Consider the following 19,991-nt stretch of genomic DNA (forward strand, 5'->3'; position numbering starts at 1 on the left):
ACTAGTAGGGTTAGTCACCTTAGGAATTAAACAAATATTAGTAACATTCAGCCCAGCCTCCATAGACCCTCCATTTAAAACTAATAAAACTGCCCGAGATACCTCCTTACCCATAACAGCCCAAGATTTCTGATAGAAACCTGCAGAATACCCATCCGGACCCGGAGACTTCAAAGGATGCATTTGGAAGGGACTAATGGGCAGTTGAATGTTAATCAAGTGGTCATCGAAGTGACAAATCATTAAATCACCATTATTGAAAATTATAAATAATTATTCCCTCAAAAACGAGGAATATATATTCCTCCTTAAAAAAGCTCAGAAAAATTATTCCCTCAATTATGAGATAAGAATAATAAGAGTGTATGACCGGTTGCGGTAACGGTTATTTACTTATAATCGATACTGCAATTGGGGTCTCCGATTATTCTTATTTTAACAACCGCAACCGGTAGGCCGTTGCGGTTTTTACCAACCGCCGGTTATCCAGTTATTTTAAACCAATTATTAACCGGATAACTAATTTTCTTTATTTGTTGAATTTTTCATTTTTTTTTTTAAAAAAAAATCAAAATCAAAATATGCAAACAATAGGAAAAATTGGGTTAGAGGAAGAGAGTGATTCAAGCCAAACCCCAATAATGCAGTTCCTACTCCTCATACGGTGAATCAAGAGAAATCTGGGTTAGAGGAAGAGAGGGATTTCTCACAAGCCAAACGGCCCAAACCCTAACAATGCAACGGCATGCTTGAAGTCTGAAGAAGAAATCAAAGACTTAAAGTCTAATCCAGTGAGCTCTCTGAATTCTGATTTAGATGAAAATAAAGACTTGTTGAGTCTTCCGCAATTTTGCGTGCGTAAGGTGCAGAGGTGGTATATATATATATAATAATAAAAATCAGTTGCGGTTACCCAGTTATTAACCGGTTTTTTAAATTGCAATAACCGATAACCGCAACCGGGTATTCAGTTATCCGGTTGCGGTTATTTTTGGCTTTTCGATTTTCTCGGTTAACAGTTGTAGTCGGTTATTAGCGGTTACTGGTTATTTTCGATTAATAACCGCACCGCTTGTACACCCATAAAAGATAGCACTAAAAAGCACATTCTAACAAAAATTATGAGTGTAGTTTCCCTCATGCAATGGTGGAATTAGTTAAAAATTTAATTAAAAGATAACTTTTGGGGTGAAAAAATTAATAATTTTGGATGGCCTATCTTATAAAAGAATGTATAAATTAGAGGATTTTTTAAAATTTTGGGAGTTATTGCCCCCAACCTATATTGTAGTTCTAGCCTTGCCCCCATGGGTAGCCGTGACCACTCTCGCGAAGTGGTTGAGGGTGGTGCCAACCAAGAGGAAGGGGGAGTGCTATTTATTGTGTTATTTTTGTAAGGGTATTTTAAGATATTTGGTTAAAATATAATTTCAGTTTAGTTAAAAAATTTGGTCATTCATATGTTGTTATTTGTTACCGAACGAATAAATAAAATTTTTTATTCCGTTTCAGCTTCTTGTTTTCATGGTAATACTTATTCATATTCTAGTGAAATTTTTTAATGCCCTAGACGTATATAAAATTTGGTCATTTTCTAGTGAAATTTTATTTGGAAAAAAAAAACAGTACTAGCATTGAAAGAGGATAGTGATCAAAATGTGGAAGAATTATGATAGTTCTGCTTCAATTTGTATGCATATAGCATTTTAGACCCAAAATGTTGAATATAAGGTTTATGTGTGTGTTCATTTACGCCAATAGGGCACTTGCTAACACACCTCATATTGTGGGGTTAGGGAGTGATATGTAATTGAATATATATATATATATATATATATATATATATATAACCCGAATTCCGGCATGCCAAATCATGGTGGCGGTCCAATTTAATTTATTGTTCTCGTAGAAAGTCAACGGCTAAAACTATAATTAAATAAATTAATGCCCGAATTTTTTTTTATTGTTAATAATTTCCTGGATTCATTAGTTGATTATGCGAAGATGCTGTCTTTTAAAATAGTAAAGGCAGAGTTTGGATAAATTTTAAAATCATGTCTCTTTCAACTTTATCATTATTATTTTAAAAGTATGTGTTTCTCACATACAAAAGAGACACATGATATTTTTACTTCATACAACCCAGTTTTGAAGAAAACTGTCATTTTATGGAGTAATTCTATTAGTACATTAAGTGTCCATAAAAAAATAATGTGGCTTTTAAAATCACTATTGAGCGTTTGATTGATCAAATAATGATTTTAAAAACCACCTCATTTTTTTATGAATACTTGATGGATATTTAATGTATTAATAGAATTACTCCATTTTATGTGTGCGGGTGGGTTTCATATAGACTCTCACAATTTGTTGTCAAAATTGTTGAAAATCTCAACCCGAGGGAAAAGTCCCCCAAATTCTTATAACCTTATCCTTGTTAGCGCTAATTTACTTAGGCCGGTATACCTCAAATGCCGTAGTAAACACGGGAATTGTAATGAGATTTAAATTGTAGGATTCGATTGGAGTTTAATTTTAGTTGAAATAGAACCTATTACAATTGAAACGCATATTCTTTGTATCTTGTTATAAGACACGTGTTTCACTCACAACGGTCCAATTTCAATTGCACCCAAGCCAGACCTCAAGTTGTACTCTACCAAACAAAAATGTATAATGTAGCATGTCAACAAGCATTGGAGATAAGGGCCATTAGTGGGTTGAGGAGCAGGTTTATCACCACCTTTAATCTTGTTTGGACATTCTTTTTGACTCATAATAAAGGTTTAGATTATGTTGAATATAGTGCTTAATTGATCATGGTCCACCATTAGGGTGACCGAATTAACATTTGAAAACATATATATTCAATATATATATAACATATGTTATACGTCCCATTATATTGCCATTACCAATATAATACTTTTCTTTTACTTATCTACATTTTCAACTTATTCATGTACATGTCATTACGATTTTAAACAATCTAAATAGAGCAGTGCACACGCGGACAGATACGTAACGTTAATATAGAAAAATGTTTGGAGTACTACAAATTATTATTATATTTTTTTTTCTTTTTACAAATTAATGTGACAAATCTTAATTAATGAAATAATTAAATCATATGGTTGACAAGTCGGCCATTAATTAATTTAATTGACAACTCAATATATATTTTTTTTTTAATTATTTCTTCAATTCTAGAATGCCTCATCAATTTGTAATAAAAGTTGTAGTACCTCTAACATCACTCAATGTTTTTGGGCATGATAGACCGATACCCAATCTCATCGACCAATTTGAATCGAGTACAACCACGTAGTGCCGACCACACCATATCCCCTCTTTCAACACATTAGCATTGGTCTCCCCACCGTCCCTACATGATGTGATCGTTTGTAGGAACCATGGGACCTAGGGAATGAAACAACGGAAAAGCCTCCAATTAACGTACGTCACTTGACCGGCAATTACGACGAATCAGATATAAAAGATAGTGGACACTAGGTAAAAAAATCTCTTTTTCATAGACGTACACGCTATATATCTTTTAATTTCCTAGATTATCAATCTTGTTATATTGAATTAAGCATTATAGCTATATTCGCCGGTCCACTCCGGCAAAGTCTTAGTGCTAAACTTTCCCTTCTTTGCAGGTATTTTGGATGAATCGAATCAGTATCTTAGCCTGTGGTCAACTGTTCTAATAGTTAATTTGCAAAATATTAAGGTCACAAAGGAATCAAGTAACGAAGAAAAGGGATGGGGGAGGGGGGGGGGGTGGGCGCTGGGGTGGGGGTGCTGTGGTTTCCTGGTGACGTCCAAATGCTGAATTATTATTAAATTCTGAGCCATATTTGAACACGTTGTTAGAATAAAAGCTGGCAATTTAGCAATCAAATTTGAACGTAATTAAAAATCACAGTCATTGCGGAAAATGTGGGCTTGTTTATTTCCACTTGCAATCACATTATTTTTGTATTGAACAGAGTTGGGCTTTTGTCTCAGCTAGTTTTGAAGAAGTCATATTCATTGACGGGAGAATATTGATATTCAGCCACCCAAACAGTGATACAAGAAACTAATTAATGTAGAAACTCTTCTCCCAACAGTGACGAGAGCACAAAAACGACAATAATAACCAACAATTTTTTATAGGATTTGCGAACTTAAAATGAATTTAATCAAAATTAGTGAATTAGAGTTGATGGAACTGATCCATTTAATTAAATAATCGGATTATGATTGACCTATATAATTTTAGATACGACTCAAATCTGACACAAAAATTACTTAAAATGAAAAATAAAAATAAATCATAGGTTATTAGTTTCTTCAAAATAATCCTTAATCACTGGGTCAAGAAGATCGTTTTTAACCCTTTATTAGCTTGTTGCAGGAAATCAGTTTTTGGCAGGTGTATGGCCCTAAAAACAATGGGCCTGCACCAAACAAGAGGCCCAACTACAGAAAAATTTATGTTATTTTAAAATTGGAGGATGATTAATTCAACTAATCAGAGTGGCGCAGCGGAAGCGTGGTGGGCCCATAACCCACAGGTCCCAGGATCGAAACCTGGCTCTGATATTCCTTTTATATTTTTTGACTTTTTCCTCACACGTCTAAACGACGTCGCAGCTCAGCCTCTTCACCGTCACATATCTTTATCAACGTGTCCACACCTAAGTGGCTGTATCCACAAGCTGTCTGCGATATATCGCCAGAAAACAAATGAAAAGGTTAAAACAGAAATTCAAAAATCTAAGACGACGAGAAAAGAGAGGATAAAGAGGAAGGAAAAAAGGCAACGACCATTGTCCAATAAAACCCCAGGCCCAAACCCCCTAAATATCGCGATAAATTAAAAAGACCCAGAATCTTCAGCGACCTCCGATTATCTCTCCGTCGAGAAGACCCAATCTCTCTCTGTAAGCTCTCCTAAAACTTCTCGCTATTTCTCTTTATCAAATTTATTTCCTTATAAATTCTCCGAAATAAACAATTTCACTTGCTTTTACATATTTCGAATACTTCTTTGTGCTTAGTATAATTTGAAACGTTTCTTGTCAAATAGGTTTAGATTTGGATGAATAAATGTAATTCTCTGCTTGGTTACTGAGAAAGTGTAAGAAAGTATGGGAAAACTTGGAGCTTTCTTTTTTATAACATTGAAAACAGGTTCGGCAAGGGCCTCTGTTTGTTTCGACGAAAAAATGAAACAGAGGAAGAGAAAAATGTTAACTTTGAGCGGAAACAGATATTGGGATTATGGTAGAAGACAATGTGGAAGTTACATGAGAGAGAGATGAAAACCAGAATTATTGTATGCATTTGTATCTTTTTCACTGTTTATAAACTTGAATTGTGCATTTATCTGCGAATAAAACAATTGAAATATTATATATATCGAAATTTTCTGAAGTTGGGATGAGAATGTAGGAAGCCATAAGATTTATCTGAGGGCTGAGGTTCACGCAGGAATTCGCTGTTATGGATAATAGCATTTATTTGAATCTTCTGTAAACAAATGGCATCCAATTCTGTTCATCTAAAATAAAAAGGAAAGAAACTCAAGTATGCTTATCCTGCATTCATGGGGAAGTTGGCCAGTTGGACGAGACTTTGACAAATTATTGGCCAGTTGCTGAGAATTTAATTATGAGTTTCCTGTTCTGCTTAAATGCTCAGTCCCATAATGCTGGACTTGCTTGTATCTTTCTTTTGTATCTTTCACCATTTGTTTAACTCTATTTATCATCTTCAAAAGGCACTCTCACACATACACACACATATCATAGTTTATTGTTATTGCTATTTCATCAGTATTCTTGTTTTAAGTAATTTTCCTAGAGAGATGCTTGAAACCTTGCTTCACATTCTTGGGCTCTAGGAATTGTTTGAAAATTTAACTAGTTCATGTGTTATATACATGCTTATTCAGATAATTAGGTTAACTTTGGTTTGCTCCCTGTGTAGGTCAACATACAGGATAACAGAACAACTTCTATATCCTCAGTAAGTTTTCTATGATGTAATATTTGTTGTTTAGAAGTTAGTGCATGCAGGATTTACAGTCTCATGCAATAGCTGGCTTCAATCATTGGAAATTTATGATTTATTATGGTCTTATACCAAGAACACCATCAATTGCTTGATTACATTGTGTCCTTACATATTTGTGTATTATTTGTTTTCCCCACATTAAGGGTGCTAGGAAATCAAATATGAATACTACTTTTGAAGTTGAATACGTAGCATCTTGAATGAGGTTAATTTTGTCAACTTGCCATGATTAGTTTGTTTTGATGGGAGATGTCGAGAAAACAGAAATTACTAATGTTTATGTGAACTAATATACATTATATCCTGGCAGTGGTTCGAGAAAAAGATGTTTGTTGGGAGTATGCTGAGAAATTGGAAGGAAATAAGGTAAGATGCAAATTTTGCCAAAGAGTTCTGAATGGTGGCATCAGTAGATTGAAGCATCATTTATCTCGACTTCCAAGTAAAGGTGTAAATCCGTGTACCAAAGTAAGAGATGATGTTACTGACAGGGTAAGAGCTATAATAGCACAAAAGGAAGACACAAAAGAAAATTCTTGCGTTACAAAGCATAAGCTAACAGAAGCCAGATCCACTGGCAATATCTCTGCAGTTAAAGCTCCTATGAATCTGGATGCAGCATCTCCAATTTTGAAAGTTTTCCCTTCTGTAACACCAATGGCTCCTCCCTCTTTGAACAACCAAGAAAATGCAGAGAAAAGTATTGCTCTTTTCTTTTTTGAGAATAAGCTGGACTTTAGTGTTGCTCGTTCTTCATCCTATCAGCTTATGATTGAAGCAATAGCAAAGTGTGGTCCTGGATTTACAGGTCCATCAGCGGAGATGCTGAAGACTGCATGGTTGGAAAGGATTAAGTCTGAGGTGAGCCTACAATCAAAAGATGTTGAAAAAGAGTGGTCTACCACGGGTTGTACTATCATTGCAGACACGTGGACTGACAATAAATCAAGAGCTCTGATTAACTTTCTAGTTTCGTCACCTTCCAGGACCTTTTTCCACAAATCTGTGGATGCATCTTCATACTTCAAGAACACAAAATGCCTTGCTGATTTATTTGATTCTGTTATCCAAGATTTTGGCCCAGAAAATGTTGTGCAAATTATCATGGATAGTAGTTTCAATTATACTGGTATTGCAAACCATATCCTGCAGAGCTATAAAACCATTTTTGTGTCTCCCTGTGCCTCTCAATGTTTGAATTTAATCTTGGAGGAATTTTCGAAGGTAGATTGGGTGAACAGATGTATCTTACAAGCACAAGCCATAACAAAGTTCATATACAATAATGCCTCGATGCTTGATTTGATGAAACAGTTTACTGGGGGGCAGGAACTCATTAAGACTGGTATCACAAAGTCCATATCCAACTTCCTCTCACTGCAGTCGTTGTTGAAGCAAAGGTCTAGATTGAAGCTTATGTTCAATAGCCCTGAGTATTCTACAAACTCCTCTTATACAAATAAACCACAGAGCATAACTTGTATTACCATTGTTGAGGATAATGATTTCTGGAGGGCAGTGGAAGAGAGTGTGGCCATCTCTGAGCCATTTCTGAAAGTGTTGAGGGAAGTATCTGGAGGAAAACCGGCTGTGGGTTCTATTTATGAACTAATGACCAGGGCCAAGGAATCGATAAGGACATACTATATAATGGATGAGAATAAGTGCAAGACATTTTTAGACATAGTAGATAGAAAGTGGCGGAACCAACTCCATTCACCTCTACATGCAGCAGCAGCATTTTTGAACCCTAGTATCCAGTACAATCCAGAAATGAAATTCGTCCCATCAATGAAAGAAGATCTTTACAAAGTTCTGGAGATATTACTTCCGCTGCCTGATATGAGACGTGACATCACCAATCAAATATGTACTTTTACCAAGGTCAGAGGGATGTTTGCTTGTAACTTAGCAAAGGAAGCAAGAGATACAGTTTCACCTGGTATGTACATAAATTTGCACTAAAACATGTCTATGTGCATCAAAGAGCAAGTTTTGTACCATAGAATGTTTTATAAACTGCATCTTGCAAGTATATCAGAGGAAACGGCAGATGTGAGGAGCAGATTGCTTCCTTAAAATACACTGCAACAACATGTTGCCCATTATAGTGCATTATCCCGACCACTATGGCTGAAGTGATCCCCTCAGCTGCATAAATAGCCTATTTTAGGTGATATCCTAAATAAAGACCAGTATTTCAAATTCCCAAGTTGGAGGCTTCAAGAGCTAGTTTGTTCATTTCAGGCACAAAACTGAACTGGATTGAGAATTCAGATTTATAAGAGTCTTAGGGTTGTCTTACATTTAAAATAAAAATAAAATTAGGATTATTCACCAAATTTAGAATAGCTAACTTCTAAAAATATCTGTAAGTTTAATTTTGGCTCTGTAAGAGGAAAAAGAAGAGGTTACTCAATCTTAAAACATCTGGATACAGACATTTGCATATTCACAGCCAAAGACCCTGTGACCTTTGCTTTGTTCTTTGGTGTGTGCCCATCTTTACTCTGAAAAACAAGACATCCGAATTGCTATCAACTATGACCCATGCATCAAGGTTACTGGTCATTGATTGCAATTATAATAAAAGCATTACAAGAGGGATTGCGTTGTGTTCTGTGCGATGCCTTTTCTTGAATTATTATTTACAAAAATAATTTTTTGAAAAAAAATTGACATGAATTTTTCCATGGTTTGTTGAATTTGCCATCTGCAATAAACTTTCTGTCTGCACTTATTATTTATTGAATTGGCAGACTTACTGCTAAATACAAATAGAGCGTTCTAATATGCAAACTCCCTGCTTTTATGTTTGTTTGAACTTTGCTGCCAATTCATTGTAGGGCTTTGGTGGGAACAATACGGCGACTCTGCACCCGTGTTGCAACGAGTTGCCATTAGAATACTGAGTCAAGTTTGCAGCAGTTTCACATTCGAGAGGCACTGGAACACGTTTCAGCAAATCCACTCGGAGAAGCGGAACAAGATCGATAAAGAAACATTGAATGACCTTGTATATATAAATTACAATCTAAAGTTGGCAAGACAAATGAGAACAAAGTCTTTGGAAGCTGATCCTATTCAATTTGATGACATTGATATGACCTCAGAGTGGGTAGAGGAGAGTGACAGCCCAAGTCCTACTCAGTGGCTTGATCGCTTTGGTACTGCTTTGGATGGGAGTGACTTGAATACGAGACAGTTCAATGCTGCCATATTTGGTGGTAGTGACCACATATTTGGTTTGTAATTGTGTAACCTTCGGTTGCTCATGTTGTATCTTTTGTCTCCTTCCCAAATTTCCAGAAATGCATTGCATCTGTTCTTTGACAGTTGGTGCTTCCTCTTTATACGGTTAATGAATAGTAGATCAGTAGTTGCTCAATGAGAACAACGTTTTGCTTTTTCGAAGTTCCCTTTCTTGGAAAAGCATAACGCTGATTTTCTTTTTCATCCCAAAAAGAAAAAAAGAAAATATTTTTGATAAACAAATGTTTGATCAGGCTTCCTGCTAAACTCCAACTACAACCATTTATCAAACAACATAAAACAGGTTTTTTTTTTGGATGTCAATAGTAGAAGGTTGACACAAAGCACATCAATCTTCTATAATGAAGGTTGTCTAAAGAGCATGCACCTCATTGCGGCAAACTATCTCTATTGCTTATACCGCACCAATATTCCATAAATATTCTACTAGGCTGATGTAGCAAGGTGTAATAGTGCTTCCTCTTGTTATTTATTTTTTATTTTTTTAAGGATTGATTTAAGGGTTAATGACCACTGGCACATCAACCTAGTGGTATGGAGGTATAGTATATAACATTTCTCATAAAATATCTAATAACTACTTGTATAACGATTCAGGAAAAAGTGCTAGCCATATTTGCACTATCACCTCAAAAGAACTAGTCAATTTGGAGTTTTCATAGAATTCCTTATACAGCTCAGTTTCATATAATAACTAGATAATGTAAGACTTACCACTCATAATTATTTTTATAAACTACATACTCTATATGGGCTACTCATCTTCTCTATATGAGACCGGGGTGTTACAACTTGACCATATCACGTCAATATAATAAAATATTTATGAAATATTAGTGTGGTATATAACATTAATCTTTTTGGAGCACAAGTATTCTGTGAGGACTTAGCACATGTTGAATCTAGTACGTTAAATCCTAAGCACTTAAAGTCGTCTTACATCTAAGCATTGAGTTAATCAGGAAATTCGAACAATGTGAAAAACATATATATATTTAACAAATAATCAATATATATGGACCAATCTACTTGATTGAAATATATGGTCAAAAGGCAAAATATTATTTGCACTTTTTTTTTTTGGTTGTATTTTTTGTGGGATTAAATTTATTAAAAGAAGATTATTTATATAATTTTAATCAAGAAAATATTTATTATAAAAGAAAATAGTAATTAGACGTGATAACAGTCAGAAAGATATACCATTAATAAAAACGCTGGTACAGGCCGCGTTTTTGAGCCTAACAGTTAGATACACGTTTCCGTCCTTCCACTTCTCTTTCTCCTTAGCTACGCTTTCTTTCTGGGTCCTTTGAAGAAAACTCTTTTCATCTCTCTGTGAATGGACTACGATTTCAGGACCAGGTCCGGTCAATCATACGACGCACAGCTCCCGATGTACCGGACAGCCACATCATCAGCATCATCGGCGCCGTCCAGCCACCCGATGTACAGACCGTCGCTCTATCCGCGGGTGGGTCAACCCGGCCCCGACGTGGCCCCTTACGCACCAAATCGGCCCTCTCCCCACCACCACCACCAGACCTCCACTACCACCTCCGCCTCTTCTTGTACGTCTAATTCTTCGTCTATTTTGTATTTGATTTGATTTGATTTTGTTTGACTTTGTTTTGTTTTGTTTTATTTTTTGCAGCAGGATTGGGAATTAGGGTTACGATAAAGCCGCAGTATCGGATCACTCCTCCGGTAAGATCTTGCTACTACATGTTCGTTGTTTTTAGCTGAATTTGTAGCACGAATTGATCATCGAAATCTAAATCCCTAACATTTTTTTTTAGTGAATGCGATCTTGTGCGCGCGTGTGCTGGTAGTGTTGTTTTTAGCTTCTAATCATAACATTATTTGATTTCCATGAGATGTTAATTTTTTTTTATTGTTTATTTATTTTTATTTTTTTTACTGCGATTGGTCAATTCTGTAATACTAGGTTCTTCTTCATGTTGTTGTTGTTGGACTTGGAATCCTACGAATTTGATGCATGATTGTTAGTCATTTTTGAAAATGTTGTAGCTTGCTTATTTAGTTTGGGATTGGCAATTGATAGTGCTTGCATTATTTACTTTGGGTGTTTCTAGTTAAGAAAGGGAAAGGAAAATAACATCGGACTGAGATATTACTTATCTTGTAGCCTCAATTGTCACCACAATTAGGAGATATTCCCCGGAGCAATTTCCAATTTGACTTTGAAGTTGAGAGAAAAATTTTGGCTGAAGCAGAGAAGGACAACCAAAATTGGAGCAGGCTTGGGCTGGAAAACCTTCCATCTAGAACTATGGGGTCGGCATCTCCAACGGTAGGCTCATTTTCCACACAGGTTTTCCATGTTTCTTTTATACTGTACAAGTTTGTGAGATGTGCATTTTATAGCCACTTTACCCGAATGGCCATTTTACAGTCACTTTACCCGAATGTCTAATAATGCAATAATTTTTGTGAAGGAGCAATTTTGTGGTTAGTAGTTTCCCGTGTATTTAATTAGCAATTCATGTGCAAAGCCCGTGTTACTATTTACTAAATTGTTCTTGAGGTTTATTACTTGAAACAAATACAATGTCTTTGCTATTTAGATAGGATTTGTAAATGACATTAGCTTTCAACTCTTGAGGTATAAAGTGTTTATACCGTAAATTGCAGGGTCCTGTTGCAGATCCTGTGGTGAGCAAATATATTTCTTCGGGACTCAGCCGAGAAGCTGTTCCTCTTGCAGTTGCAAATTATGGAGACAATCCAACCAAGGTATCTCTTGAGCCTTTCTTGATTTTAACTTTTATTTTAATACCAAAGAATATATATATATATATATATATATATATATATATATATATATATATATATATATATATATATATATATATATATATTTCATTGGTGTTTTGGGGGAGGGACAAATCATTGCTATGGTCTCTGGAGTTTGTCAGTTCAGAAGGCCATTCTATTGTGCTTTAAGTCCATGGTTATGACTCATGAGGCTCTCCCAACCAAGTTCAAAATGGAGAGGCAAAGAAAGAATAGGAAGAAAAGTTTTCTATCAATATTCATTTTTAGTTTTTTTTTCCTAGCCTTTTCACATTGGGGTTGTCATTCCGCTGAAAGTAAATTCCTATCATCCGGTTATTTCATTGGAAGATCAGAGTCATAGTTTTATGACATGCTAGGATCCTAGTTGGACAAAGGCCATCTCCCAAGTGCTATTCATTTATCAGCATTCCACTTACGCCTGCAGAAATATCTTTGGCTTATGAAGTCTTATTGTTTTGTATATACTAGTTTGGTGGACCTTTTCATCATTTCTCGCTCTTTTACTTAGTGATCTGCTGCAGCTTGGCATTAAAATTTGACTTTTCTAGTAGATTACCTGAAAAGACGTTTCTATTTCTCGTTTTAGGTTCGAGAATTTGTCAATGGCTACACACTTCTAAGAGAAATGGGATTTTCATCGAACAGCGTTGCTGAAGCCTTAGTCATGTATGAAAACGACACGGACAAGGCACTAGCTCATTTCCTTAACAGTCCATCATGAGAATTCTGGAAATGTCTTACCGTTTGTACTATGGTGAATATTAAAGTGGTGATTTCATACGAACAGTTGTGTTTTTGTTTTAGAAATTAGAACTCTGGCTTTAAAACATCACGGTGTTTTGTACGATGTCAAAAGATAGCGCAATTGGGTGCATTTTTATTTCCTTGTAGTAGGTTATATGTTGTATCTATCTTTTCGTACAACAGAATTCCTTTATATATTTCGTAAATAAATTTATCATGTTTTGCCTAACAGCAGGAGATTTTTTGCCTCTTCCTTTTTCTTTCCATGGACAAAGATTATTGTCCGAGTCACCTGAATCACACTAAACACAGGACATTGTACTCAATGCTCCAAAAATAGGCAGTACAGGGAACAAATATCAGCGAATTGCATAAAAAAAATCCAACTAACATCCCTGTCTGAGAACTACATGTTACAAGTTCCAACATGGAAAAAAATCACTCATTTTAATATAATTTCCACCCCCCCTTAGAATGAAAGAATAACCTAAAAAATACAAAGAAGGAAGTTAGAAGACAGAAAATTGTATATTATTCTCTGCTATTGCTTTGGGTTGCCTCTCCAATAACCATTGTGTGCCAATACTCCCATCTCTTCTACCTCCAGATTGTATCCAAAGAGAGATGCCTCTTTTTTTGTCAATTTTTTCAAAGAATAATGCTTTTTTCTGTCAAGACATCAAGCAGATTGCAGACGTCTTTGATATGCATTAACACCACCTTCAAAACAACCCATCTGCATTCTTGTTCATATTTTCATTTAACGGTCTTTCAAGTGAATAAAAATCAAACACCTGCACATATAGCTCCTGCTGACCAAGATGAGCAGCAAAACTTTCCTTCATTGACATGTTTGACATCGAGCCCAATAAACCAGGATCCAGCACTGACATCATCATGGGCGTAGGTACGAAGAATAGATCTGCATACTCATAAACCTTGATTTAGCCCTTCCTTGCTTCATGAAGAAATAGTGAGAAAAGTAAACCAATACAACGAAAAAGAGAGGAACTGACCTATTTATTGATACAAATTTAGCCAAAGCCTGCGATATGACGTATAACTCACCTGAAGCATGGCGAAAGTATCTGTTGGATGCAATAAACTTATTTGAGTTTCAAGATGCACACATGTGGAAAATATATATATGTTAGAAAAAAGAAAGAAAGTGAGAGAACACTCCTCCTGCAGTGATCACAAATCCACAATGATTACTTTTTCCCTAAATTTAAAGTTGTTGACTTTGTTAAGCATGACACCGCTTCGGAGAGGGTGTAATGAATGAATGGCTGTAGATCATGCCCTTAGATTGGGCATATTCACATGATTAATATATGACCATACAAGAATATTTCTAGTGAAACGTCTTTCACAATCCCTGGAAAGATAGTTCACTAATAGACCAAGGGATAAGTAATTCGACTCATTCACATCTACATCATGAACGTTTGGAATCCATATTATCTATTTGGCAAGATGAAATAAATTGTATCTTAACAACTAAGTGACATTTTACATAACTCATTAATATTGGAATCACGAAATGCAGTATAGTTTCCACTTATATTTGAAAAAAAGAAGAATATGAAATAAGTTGCAGCATGACTTACGATTTCTTATCGCCAAATTTCCACCAATCTGGTTCATACCATTTATGGCTCCTGAAAAAGTCCAATAATTACAACTATGAGAATCACATAGGAATAGGATATTAATTTTTTTATTCAAATAGTATCTTTTAAGCGATTTGTCCTCAGATTTTAAGGCCAAACTTACGCTTCAGAAAAAACTTCGCCTGATTTCATGCATCCAATATAAAGACGAGGTTTGTCCAAATGAGCGGCAAGTGTAGTGCCCAGAGCATCTGTGTAGAAAGTAATGATAAGCCATGAAGACATACTGACATAGAGTGAAAATTTTATCACTCCGAAAAGGGTTCTTTTCACAATATAATATTGACAAGAAACCCCAAATATCGAAAATCTGCAATCATGAACAGTACTTAGGAAGGCCAAAGTTTCCTATATGTCTTCTGAGAGAGTAAACACTAGCAGGATGCCACACATTAAAGGTAAAGAATATTTATCTAAACATAATATTCAACAAAGAAATGATAAACAGTAAACACAAGAGGTCAAGTAAATTGCTGACTCTATATATTATTGAAATGTTAAAAAGATATGCCTGGCCCCAACTGGTGAGGGTTTGTTCAATTGCTTATTGAATTGAGTTAGTGCATTACTTGGTCTTGGAAAAAGCCATGTCAAAAGGTACTCGTTAACAATAGAAACAGTGATAGAGTGCCACAACTTTCTAGATGAGAGTCTCTACAACGAGAAATTAGATTACCCAATAATCCACCTAATTAAAGATGGTACTGACCAATATTCACATAAACATCGTCATTGACTTTAGCGTAAAAATCAGCATCCCATTTATCTGCAGCATGAACAAAGAACAATTTAGCCTTCTTTGGAAGCTCCTCAACTGCCTCCACATGGTCATCCTGTCAACAGGAAGGGCAAAAATAATCAGGTAAATGAGCTTATGTTGTTTGGACCTAGTTTCCTGATCCCAGTTCCTTGTCTCAGTGTCTCTACAAATATAGGAGAGAGGATGAGCAGATCATGCAAGTTGCGACCAAAATATAATTTTAAATATCTGGGAGCTTCAACTATTGTGTAATCGTGATTTTCTAGTTTCTTTAGAATCGTGCTGTTTAATGATCATATACTCAAATTTTCTATTTTCTATCCACTGTTTGACCTAAAAATGTGCTTTGCAAGATTAAGAATTAATAATAGGAAAGAAAAATGCCTTATAGTCAACCATCATGGCCAAAAATAATACACCTAGGTAACTGAATCCAAAACATTTAATTCTACAAAGAAAAAAAAATCAATTAAAAATAAGGCATTTAAAATATAGAAGTAATTATAATTAATTCAATGACATACAAGAATAACAAAGTCATTATTCTGTCTATTTTCACTGTCAATGCTCTTGTCCATACTGTCCCCACGATTTGCACTGCAAGAGAAAATATCATCAGAATAAAGAGCTCTAGCCACTATCTTCTATTTCTTTGGCATGGAACATAACAGAAGAAATAAAGATAACAACAAAAGAAGAAAAACCTTCTTCCGATGACAAATCGTACAACTATGCCCTTCTTGTGCTCCATTCTTTTCAAAGCGGCACCTGCAAAGATGAAGAAATTATTTCAAACCCTCCGAAGGTTCTAAATTTAAAAGAGATAAGTGCTTACTTGAAGTAAAATGATTTGGGAAAAGAAAGAAATATTCCAGAAACAGAAAATTTATACACAAACACCACATAAATGTAACTCAGCCTGACTGCAACAGATTATGCATGCAATCAACAGTGCTACACAAATTGACAAATTCTATCATCAATTGCCGTGAATGAACATCTCATGAAGAGAACTTAGTAGTTTGCAAGTTTTTGATCTATGAAGAGAAAACAGTTTTGTAGTGCTAGCTATTGTATGCAACGTAAACTGAGCAATTATGTTTGTTGTATACAATCCTGTGATAGTTCTGCTACTGAATTTGTAAAAGCACAAATTTACTCAGACACTGCCTTTAAATTAATCTATCTTCTTAAACTTTTAGCAGTCAGGACAGGTGTATAAATTCTATCTAATGTTTTAAGAATGATATTCCTAATATATTCAAAAGCCCACTGCCACTATCACTTATCAATCAAGACATTTTATGCATCTACGTGGACAGTGTCAACTACGAATCCATTATGTAATAAGATGTGCAACCAAGGCCAATGAAAGGGTATGATGTACAGAATCCAATAGCTACAAACTTTATATGCTGCAAGAGCATATGTCTAACTAAATCAATACATCAATCGCACAGGTTTTCTGATCACATCCACCAATTAGTCGGCTGAAGTTATCTTTGTTAACATTATTTATGTGATTATAGCTATACTGTAATTTAGTCTATGTGATGTTCCTTCCTAGGCTCCTATTGTGGCATCTATTAACTTCCGATAAAGTACTGCTCTATTGTGCAATTAACATCCTGACACCTTTGTTTTCTATAGATTGGTCTTGATTGAATGACTACCAAAACTCTGCCTGAAGTTTTAATTGTTCGGCAACATGCTTCTAGTTTAGTCCTTCAATAATGCACAAGGCAATGGCTACTATGGGAAATTCTGGTGCCAAAGTTCTTAAATACCACAGCATTTCCATGAAAAATCCTCACTGTAATTGTAATTTCAGGCCTTCATATCCATTGAGTTCTAGTTCTACATCTATCTGTTGACATTATGCGCTTATGAGTTTGGAGCTTTGGATATGTGGGCAACCATCGTGCCTAATATATAGGGGAAAATGCTCTACTTCCCAAATTTTTTTCCCCAAAAGTGATTCCCAAATGATGTGTCACCATTCTTTGAGATAGATGAAGACACATTTTTCAAAATAGATCTCATCCATGATTGACACATCATTTGGGAATGAATTTTTGGGGAAAATTTTTGGCTAGTGTAGCACTTTTCATATATAGGATGATATCAAACACATCTGAGATAAACAAAAGGAATGATACACCAACACATAAAACAATAATCCCACAGAAAAGAATGATATACCAGTTCCCATCCATGCCTTCCGAATTGCATCTCTATTATTTTTGCGACCAAACCCTGAGAGTATTCCTATTACTACTAGAGGCCTTTTCTTAGAATTAGTCCCAGTAGTCTCTGTTGAGTACTTTGAATCAAAACCCTCCTGTCTAGCTGCAGCCAACTCCATCTCAAGGGCTGATAACTTCTTTTGTTGTTCCCTAACAAGCAAAATATCCTACATCAGGTCCAGGGTGAAAACTTAAAATAATGATAGAAATCCTCGACTGAATCAATGATAGCAAAGAATCATCAACTATAGTCAGAGAACGATAAACTAAACCAAGTGACATATGAATACAAGCTCACCTGCAGGCTATTATTTTCAATGTATCATCCACAGATATGGCAGACTGCCCCTAAAATAGAAAAAATAAACGAACCGGTTAACTTAATTACTTCCAAGAGAATCAAATATTTGTGCAGGTATATATACGTGATATACATGTGTCAAATGAGGGGCGACACCTTGAATCTCACCATGAACATTTTGATTGTCTGGCAACCTCATTGTGACCCATGCATCAAACACTAATTGAAAATGTTAAGACATGGGAGATCATGATACTAATCCTTCCATCCCAGATTACTGAACATATATCTTCCAGTCTAAATGATGCAACAAGTTCCCAAACTCAATCAGCCCACATTGTATGAACTGAAAATAGATGTTTCAGACTTAGGGTGCGTTTGGGATTGCAATTTCGTAGACAATAAGTGTGATTTTAAACCAAAAATCACAAAACATAAATCATTTGAGAACTGTATTTTTAAAAATTGCGATTTGAAAACGCAAAAAATTTACTTTTTCAAATCGCAGGTAAATAGTGTTTTTATAAAAAAGCAGAATTTTAAAGGCTAATTTGCGATTTTTTTTTTTTTGAGAAGTCTAATTTGCGATTTTGCCAAACGCTTAACTATGTTTTTAAAAATTATTTTTTCAAATCGCATATTTCAAAATCGTTATTTTAAATCGCACTTTTTGAAATGGCAAACCCAAACAGGTTATAATAGATAATGCATTTAACTAATCCAACAAATTGTAAGAATCACTTTAACTCGTGCCAGGCTTCAAACTTGTTGGCATTGCATAACACCCAAAACCGGCACCTCCTCAAACCAAATGTGCAATTGGGAGGAATCACTTTGTTCCAAAAACATAAATTTGCATACCCATAAAAGAAAAAAGAAAAGAAAAGAAAAACAACCACAAGGAATACCCACCTGCCCAGTTATCCGATCAAGCTCTTTTATCAAATATACTCGGTTTTCCGCATCCTGCCATAGCCTACACACCACCCCAGGAAAAAAAAAATTAAACTTTAAATTCTTATGAAATTGGCTCAAAACAAAAAGAATAAGCAGTAACAGATGTAAATCCAATAGGAAGACAAAAAAGAAAAAAGAAAAAAAAGCGAGTTTTAAAGAGAGCTAACCGGCCAGCGACGTAGATGGAAGAGAAGGCGGCGAACATGAAGAGAAAGAGAGTTGGGATTCGGGACCGAGAAGCCATGCCCGAAAGCCGGGTACTCGATCCCCTACTCTGCATTTTTCTGTACAGTTGGTAGAATTCTGATTCCCTGTTATCTGATCCTCACACCGGGTGATGATTGCGTTGCAGATTCTGGATCAGTTTCTGATGACTTGGAGTGGACTTGCTCTGATGGTGCGAAGCGCAGCAGATCCAGTACTTTATGGAAGGGAATTAGCCAAGTACATTCAGAGGCTAAATATATTAGAAATTTAGAATTACTGAGAATAATAATAACACAGACAGGGGGCTGAGCTGTCGGTGTCCGAGGATATGTGGGTTGGTGTGTTTGGGTTTCTGTTGCCAGTGGCCGAAGTAATTTCCGCACCTCATTGTTTTGGATCGGAGTTCCTGCGGGCCCGCGTGCTTCCGGTAGGTGGGCCCTGCACCTAAAACTGCTCAGGGCACCCCAACCCAACCTCCTTTCTCCTTTTCTGCATTAAATTTTAGCGGAGAATTTCAGGGATTTTCGTCCCCCTTTTCTTTTCTTTTTTCTAAAAAAATGCAAGCAAATTTATTCATTTTATTTTTAACAATATTTCTCAAATTTGACACCAATAGTGTTTAAATTTTTTTTTTTTTTTTTTTTTTCAAATTTGAATTCAGCTTTTTTGGTTTATTTAAAATATTTAAGGAAGAATATTTATTTCATTCAAACATGGATCATTTTTAAATTTTTATGTATTGTAGAACAAAGAGTAAATGCTTTTTGTTTTTCCTAATGAATGACCTTCTAATTAAGTTATATTTAAAAGAAGAAAAAAATATAAGAGGAGATTTGGGTAAACAAATAATAATTATTATTATTTTTTTCAGTTTACGCCAACCCACTTTAACCACCCCCCACCCCCCCCCCCCCCCAAAAAAAAAAAAGAGTCTCTGCGAC

The 19,991-nt window shown here is 35.4% G+C and overlaps 3 protein-coding genes and 1 non-coding gene across 8 annotated transcripts; 3 read left to right on the forward strand and 1 right to left on the reverse strand.

The window, feature by feature from the left end:
- The first annotated feature begins 4,521 nt into the window (after positions 1 to 4,521).
- TRNAM-CAU (transfer RNA methionine (anticodon CAU)) lies at positions 4,522 to 4,593 on the forward strand. The gene has a single exon. It is a non-coding gene; the product is annotated as a tRNA-Met (tRNA).
- Positions 4,594 to 4,766: 173 nt separating this feature from the next.
- On the forward strand, positions 4,767 to 9,404 carry LOC133857978 (uncharacterized). 2 transcript variants are annotated; one of them, XM_062293380.1, is made up of 4 exons: positions 4,767 to 4,934; positions 5,983 to 6,021; positions 6,380 to 8,011; positions 8,916 to 9,404. In XM_062293380.1, coding segments are annotated over exons 2-4 (2,040 nt in total). In that variant the 5' UTR covers positions 4,767 to 4,934; positions 5,983 to 6,020; the 3' UTR covers positions 9,323 to 9,404. The 2 variants fall into 2 exon arrangements, with proteins under 2 accessions (XP_062149364.1, XP_062149373.1); XM_062293389.1 differs by lacking the exon at positions 4,767 to 4,934 and adding an exon at positions 5,699 to 5,716.
- A 1,171-nt stretch (positions 9,405 to 10,575) lies between these two features.
- On the forward strand, positions 10,576 to 13,135 carry LOC133858012 (uncharacterized). Of its 2 annotated transcripts, none has more exons than XM_062293425.1 (5): positions 10,576 to 10,913; positions 10,997 to 11,049; positions 11,492 to 11,656; positions 11,977 to 12,099; positions 12,749 to 13,135. In XM_062293425.1, exons 1-5 carry the CDS (start codon positions 10,685 to 10,687, stop codon positions 12,881 to 12,883), a joined length of 705 nt encoding a protein of 234 aa, XP_062149409.1. In that variant the 5' UTR covers positions 10,576 to 10,684; the 3' UTR covers positions 12,884 to 13,135. The 2 variants fall into 2 exon arrangements, with proteins under 2 accessions (XP_062149409.1, XP_062149417.1); XM_062293433.1 differs by having other exon boundaries at positions 10,577 to 10,913; positions 11,998 to 12,099.
- Positions 13,136 to 13,232: 97 nt separating this feature from the next.
- Positions 13,233 to 19,509, reverse strand: LOC133857994 (hydroxyproline O-galactosyltransferase HPGT1). Of its 3 annotated transcripts, none has more exons than XM_062293400.1 (11): positions 19,011 to 19,509; positions 18,799 to 18,862; positions 17,884 to 17,933; positions 17,542 to 17,735; positions 16,044 to 16,107; positions 15,864 to 15,936; positions 15,289 to 15,412; positions 14,683 to 14,770; positions 14,517 to 14,567; positions 13,975 to 13,994; positions 13,233 to 13,828 (listed from the first exon to the last, which is right to left on the reverse strand). In XM_062293400.1, the coding sequence occupies exons 1-11, from the start codon at positions 19,121 to 19,123 to the stop codon at positions 13,629 to 13,631; spliced, it is 1,041 nt and encodes a 346-aa protein (XP_062149384.1). In that variant the 5' UTR covers positions 19,124 to 19,509; the 3' UTR covers positions 13,233 to 13,628. The 3 variants fall into 3 exon arrangements, with proteins under 3 accessions (XP_062149384.1, XP_062149392.1, XP_062149401.1); XM_062293408.1 differs by having other exon boundaries at positions 13,923 to 13,994; positions 19,011 to 19,504; XM_062293417.1 differs by lacking the exon at positions 13,975 to 13,994 and adding an exon at positions 13,923 to 13,974 and having other exon boundaries at positions 13,745 to 13,828; positions 19,011 to 19,507.
- Between the last annotated feature and the right edge of the window lie 482 nt (positions 19,510 to 19,991).

The sequence above is a fragment of the Alnus glutinosa genome, chromosome 1 (genome assembly GCF_958979055.1).
Source record: "Alnus glutinosa chromosome 1, dhAlnGlut1.1, whole genome shotgun sequence".
In the NCBI taxonomy this organism is placed as follows: domain Eukaryota; kingdom Viridiplantae; phylum Streptophyta; class Magnoliopsida; order Fagales; family Betulaceae; genus Alnus; species Alnus glutinosa.